This window comes from Aplysia californica, unplaced genomic scaffold (assembly GCF_000002075.1).
Source record: "Aplysia californica isolate F4 #8 unplaced genomic scaffold, AplCal3.0 scaffold00118, whole genome shotgun sequence".
In the NCBI taxonomy this organism is placed as follows: Eukaryota; Metazoa; Mollusca; class Gastropoda; order Aplysiida; family Aplysiidae; genus Aplysia; species Aplysia californica.
Genome location: NW_004797388.1, coordinates 62,037 through 68,515, shown reverse-complemented (window position 1 = coordinate 68,515; position 6,479 = coordinate 62,037). Strand labels below are relative to the sequence as shown.

Sequence of the window (6,479 nt, the reverse complement as noted above, 5' to 3'; positions counted from 1 at the left end):
GTGCGTGAGGGAGCATGTGTGTGTGTGTGTGTGTGTGTGTGTGTGTGTGTGTGTGTGTGTGTGTGTGTGAGCTTGTGTGTGTGTGTGTGTGAGCTTGTGTGAGTGTGTGTGTGTGTGTGTGTGTGTGTGTGTGTGTGTGTGTGTGTGTGTGTGTGTGTGTGTGTGTGTGTGTGTGTGTGTATAGCGTTAGATATTCTTTAGACCCGAGTCTCTTTATTTTTATTAATGGATTCACTTCCTTAACGTATACTATACTGGCCACGATATTTTCCACGTTCCTAGCCAAATGAACTTTTAGACCTGAGTGTAAACGTCTCACCGTAATCGTCATGGGTATACCATAATACTCGCCTCCTTTCGTAAGGCGGCGATATTCGCCAAACTATTCATCGACCTTACACAACAGAGAAAAAGGGTGTCACGTGGTCATCAACTGACAAATCACTAGCTTCGCGCCGGGCTCTGCGCTCTGACGTCAATGGGACTATATAAGGGAAAGATCCCAGGGTTTTATTTTCGCAGCCCTGGACATTTGAAAATGACCAAGATAACGTCTAGTAAGTTGCTTTTTCTTCTTTGTTGTCTTTGTTGTCCTATGTTTACTAACATTGTAAACAATAACACCTTTTCGCTCTACATTTCAACAGCTTATTGTTTAGAAGTTAGTCAAAATGTGTTACAGAACAGTGTCAATGAAAGCAAATTCGGTCAGATGACGTTTGGGAGTTGGCTTTGAACCAGGCGCCGCACTGCCTCGACAGGCAATGGTGTTTAATGAGACTATTTAAATTTTTATTCCAAGTGTTGTTATATTATCCAGTCATTCTCCTTTACATTAAAATTAATTCTATTGCTTAACAAATATTCCAAACACATTACCGTGAAGTTGCTGTATAGATCCTATTTCACACTATAAACCTAGCTGCTACTCTTTCTGAACAGTATACAAAATTACAATGTAAAACGGGGGGGGAGAATCAGGAAACAGTTTCCCTTAATTTCTAAAGGATATTTTATTTAACGGCTTTTTGTGAAAAAAAAAAAGTTTTACAACAACTAGAAATAAGAACTCTCAGTAATTCTAAGATGGCGACGAAAATGGCAGCAACCAACCGGCAGTCCCAACTACTTCCGGGTATGATGAAAAGCCTACTTTACTTCTATAGAGAGGCACAGGTCCCTGTCTACTAAATAACAACAACAGTAAAATGACAACTGCATGCATGATATTTATTTTTTTCGAGCAGACTCTAATTTGACTGTGTATCGATCTGTTTTCCGCATAACAAGAGTGCCTGTTTTGTTTGTTTTTCTTGCTCTTCTAACATCCGTTATCCGCCTCTGGCTGCTAGTGCCATCATGATGGCTTGTATCGTACAGGAGAAAAAAACTAAATGCTCTATCTAAATTACAGTGGCACAAATGTAAGGGGACAAGTTATCTTCCTAAAGACATGTTATGGTACTGTCTCCAACGTTTTGTCCGATTGGTATTGTTTCCTCACACATTTTAGAAAACTTTTCACCCAGTGTTCTTTTCGTGGGAGCTTCACACAACACCAACATATTTTTTTACGGAATAATTTTTGCACAGGTCAACGTACTTGGAAATAATATGACGATGTAAGAAATGCCATTCCATGATTATAGACAATATAATACTAAATGAATACTAATTTCAAAGATCATGTCCCTCTTTAATGCATTTAGTGGGCAAGACTTTGGTGCCCTTCCCCCCCCCCCCCTTTCTTTCGCCTTTTCCCCAATATAACTATTATTTTTAAATATTACCTTTAATATATAAAAGCAATATAATTTTGCATTTCCCCCCTCCCTCTATCTCTCTATCCGAATGAAATATATGAATATATCTCAATCCATTTCATTCAAGTATGGAGGAAATGATGTCGAAAAAACAAAACAAAAACAAGCCACTTTACAAGTTGAAAGTGATTTAAAACATGGGTCTCTACATCTTTCTTTCCACTCATTACACAAGAGGATGTCGGTAAAAGGATGTGACCCTCTACAAAAAGAACAAAAATGCAATAGTTGACTTTATACATCATATTTCCACTCCTTAAACCACGAGGAGATTGGTCTTATAGATGTAACTCAATAGAATGACCAAACACAAAATGAGAATAGACATCTGCTTTCCCCTTGAAAAAAAAAGAATGGTGATCTGAACATATAACCTCAAATTGTATTGATTGAATTACCTAATTTAACGTATTCATACAAGGTATCTGATCCCATACAATCGGCGGATTCCAAGTAGTGTCCTTTTAGAAATTTTGATTTATAATAATATTGCTCCATTTATTATTGTATTATTATTTCATTATTTTACTAAAATCAATTCTATTGTTAGTATTATTGTTTTTTATATTGATGGTATGACCGTGTTTCTTCTTCTTCTTCTTCTTCTTCTTCTTCTTCTTCTTCTTCTTCTTCTTCTTCTTCTTCTTCTTCTTCTTCTTCTTCTTCTTCTTCTTCTTCTTCTTCTGCTTCTTCTTCTTCTTCTTCTTCTTCTTCTTCTTCTTCTTCTTCTTCTTCTTCTTCTTCTTCTTCTTCTTCTTCTTCCTCTTCTTCTTCTTCTTCTTCTTCTTCTTCTTCTTCTTCCTCTTCTTCTTCTTCTTCTTCTTTTTCTTCTTCTTCTTCTTCTTCTTCTTCTTCTTCTTCTTCTTCTTCTTCTTCTTTTTCTCATTATCAATATTTGTATTTATTTATTTATTTATTTATTTATTTATTTATTTACAATGTAATTGATGTGGTTGTTTTTTTCTTAATTATCATCAATGCTGCCCTTAATCTATAAACGTGTTATCGATAAAAATAGACGGTAACATAAATGATGACACTATAAGGGGGGGGGGGGGGGAATGAGAAGGGGTGGGGGGAGGAGGGGAGGCAATTACAGCGAATTATAGGCGATTTCCAGGTTGAGAACCATAGATATGAGGTACAGAGAAGCGGAACCAATTACCCAATACAGGAAAAAAAGGCTAAAACAGCACCTGGACATGGATGGCTGGTGCCTCTATAAATAAATCATTGATGGTCAGGTCAGGTCCCCAATATAAATATATCATATTTTTACTACGTACCAGTGAATTTATATTCTTTAAAGAAAAGTGTTTTAAAATGTGAGGAATCGTGGTGAAATCAAGTGCTCGTCAACATACATGTAATGGAATTAAATAAACCGGCAATGTTCTGTCCGTTCGGCAATTTTATTCGGATTTTTTTGTTTTTTGTTTGTTGTTGTTGTTGTTTGTTTTGTTTTTGTTTTGTTTTTGTTTTGGGGGGGGATGGCTCAACACCTTTTAGAGTCACATTCATATATGAATTTTACTTCAAAACGTTGATCACAGGGGCACAAATTTATACTTGCACTTTTAAAGGACTCTGAAGCTTTAGAGGTCACCAAACTGTGGTAGCCATTTTCTCACCAATTTTACTTCTGACTTCAGGCGACCTCCACCTCCTTCAGTTGCAAATATATCGACTTCTATTCAAGATAGATGGGTATTTTTCATCAAAAGAAAGACAGTAAATGAACAGGCTGTAAGATGATACTAATAACTCCACATGACAAAAAACTGACGAGAGCCTGATTCCACCGCGCCGTATCACAAATGGTAATAACCGTCTATTAAACCTAACCAATGAGATTTACTTTCTGTTACAAGTTATGCTGCAGATCTTTTTTTGTGTAACTATAATTATGATTTACCATTGTTCTTATTCGTTTTCTATCTGGCTCTGGTGACTCTTAAGTATTCCAATTTCATTGCAGTCAACTCTGTCGACGACGCGCAGCTACCTTCAACCGAAAACACACCAGATTCGATACCAGACTTGGAGCATTCAGTTGATATGGAGGGATCAGGAGATCCTGATGATGGAACACATGAACTCGAGTCAGATATTTCCCCTTCCGTAGATAGCTTTCCAACAACAGCTTCAGGCGATGAGGAACAAGAGTCACCGGAAACAGCTGAAACTGCAACTGTCTCAAAACCACCAATGATAAAAGAGTTAGCCCTTGCATTTTGGTTTTATATTGGTTCATGCGGAATTCTGAAAAAATACCTGGGTGTCAAAGATTATACAGAAAAACCAACAAATTATGAAATTTCATCTCTGCCAATTAATTACGGATGCAACACTGAAAATGCCCTTTGGGTTTTTCCTGTTATTTCGATTATAACTGGCTACATACAATATGAAGAACTGAACGAAGAACGGTGTCGGCTTTTAACTTTTCGCCCAGAAGTTAATTACCTCTCGAGAAAGGCTTTAGCAAAAAATGGCTTTTACTACTTTGGGAATGGACACCGCATTGCCTGCTATTTTTGCAAGAGGTGGGGCACTGCCTTGGGCGACCCGGAGGGTTTGCAAGAGATACGCTCGTGTCATCACACAAATTGTCCAATGGTGACAGGAGAACCGTGTAATAACATCCCACTTTCTGTGAGTAGCTGTCAGGACCCCACGGCCGAAAGTCAAACGGTAGCAGAGCAACCCACTGATGAGAACAATGACATACCACTTGGAAGATGGCTGGACCAAGCAGCAAGGGATGATGTCCCGGTTCGTAGAGAGAGGCTTCTTTCCTTGCAAAATGATTGTGGAATAGAGGATCACAGGAGGATCATGTCCCCTCCGCTTTACCCGCTTTTGTCAAGACCTGAAACAAGAAGGCTATATTTTCCCATCTCCATCGATAGTAGAATCATCGAAAACTTCTCGGGGGCAGGTTTCTTTTTTGCTGGTAAGTTATAACAGTAGAAAGTTCTTTTAACCACCTCATTTAAACTGCTGTCATGTCTTTGGAATAAAGTTCCCTTCTGTAGTTGCTTGCCCCTGTGCGTTCTTTGCCGAGTACCAAGGTACCTTATTTATGGTACTATTTATTGGTTACAAAGAAGAATGTCGATGAGTCGGTGTTCATTTGGAGAGAAAAAATAACAAAAGCAAGAAGAAATATAAAAGGGATAATATAGGGGATAGGACAGACCAGAGGCGCTTTTCAACCACCCGACATCATCGTTTGACTCTTAGAAAAGAAAGGAAGAAAAAGAGATTAAAGCAAAGAAGTGTGAATGTACACGACTTACACATCTAGAGAATAATTAGGTGTAGGTTGTTGCTTTTTCTGCTTTTATTTTCTTTGGGGGGGGGTGGAATTGAATAGAAAAAAACAAAACAACAAACAACGTAAGTAGAAGATCTAGCTAAAGTCGACCTCGTTTCTACGATCGTCTCTGTTGTTGATAGTTTATTTATTACACAGTTTTTACATTTTAAAATATAATTTTTACACGAGGGTTCACTCCTCTTTTGAATATGAATTCATTCACATCAAGTCCGGCATTTTCTTCTTTTATTCAACGAACACTTGCCTTTAAACAGGATTGTTCTTGTAATAATGTATGGTAATTAATTTTTATGATTTTCGGAAACTCCTGTTTCAACTTTTAGAAAGACATCTTTGTCTATCAAAAGGGGATTTAGTTGGTAATTTTGATGACCACTCTAGCTTCACGTAAAATGCACAAATGTTATTTTCACAATTGTGTTCAAGGTGTAACGAGTAACATAATACATGCACATATAGTACAGTATTCAAAACACGAAATTCAAAGACCCATGAACCCCACGCCTCCTTGTGGGATATTTTTTCAAAAATACGATTTGTGTTTGCTGCTCAGTATTGTTGACAGGCTGTGGTTAAAGTCAATGTCCCAATGCACCTCCCCAGAGGAAAGCATCTGCTGCTTCTGGTGTGGAATTCGGTTTGCTTTCGAAAGGGTAGCTTTGCAAGTCGTCGACATCTGGGAACTACACGCCCAAGAGAAACCAACATGTGTTTACCTTATCCTTCGAATGGGGCTGGCTAACGTACAACGCTGGAGTGGACATAGTCAAGTAAGTGGATGTTGTCCTTATAAGGCTTGGCCCACTTCCCACGAAACACAATAAGGCCGTTTCAAATGCAGAGGTCCTTGTTCAGTAGCAAGAAAACGGAAGAGGCGGAAGGGTCATATTTAGGCAGATCCCTTCGACCTGGACATCTCACTAAAGGGCAGCGCAGCGGAAACGTGTGGAACAGGCAGTGGGCGGGGACGAGGGTGGAGGCTCTACTGAAATCCTTTTTTGCCTTTTCAAGTTTATAAGTTTAGTGCACACACGTGTGACGTTACAAGCTAACAAGGTTGTTTGACTTTGACGAATACAGATCTGAAGATTGAAGAATTTCCACTTGTTCAAAAGTCTGAAGGAAAGTTCCATAATGTTACTGAGCTTACCATACCACTGGTAGGTTGGAAACCTTTGGTCTTGTTCTGAAATGGAAGTCTTGCCCGTCGCTGCAGACATTTATTGCGACAGTGACAAGCAAGTCCTTCCACAACGTGTGCACAATGGTAGACTTACCTGATTCGTATTATTATTTTTATTATTATTATTATC

At 38.4% G+C, this 6,479-nt stretch overlaps 1 protein-coding gene across 1 annotated transcript in view; it reads left to right on the top strand.

The window, feature by feature from the left end:
• The first annotated feature begins 449 nt into the window (after positions 1–449).
• LOC101861355 overlaps positions 450–6,479 on the top strand; it is a 13,424-nt gene continuing 7,394 nt past the window's right edge. Inside the window, exons 1-3 of the mRNA XM_013081148.2 lie at positions 450–557; positions 3,802–4,779; positions 5,770–5,936. Coding sequence (XP_012936602.1) covers positions 479–557; positions 3,802–4,779; positions 5,770–5,936 — 1,224 coding nt within the window. The 5' untranslated portion in view covers positions 450–478. The remainder of the gene's footprint in view (positions 558–3,801; positions 4,780–5,769; positions 5,937–6,479) is intronic.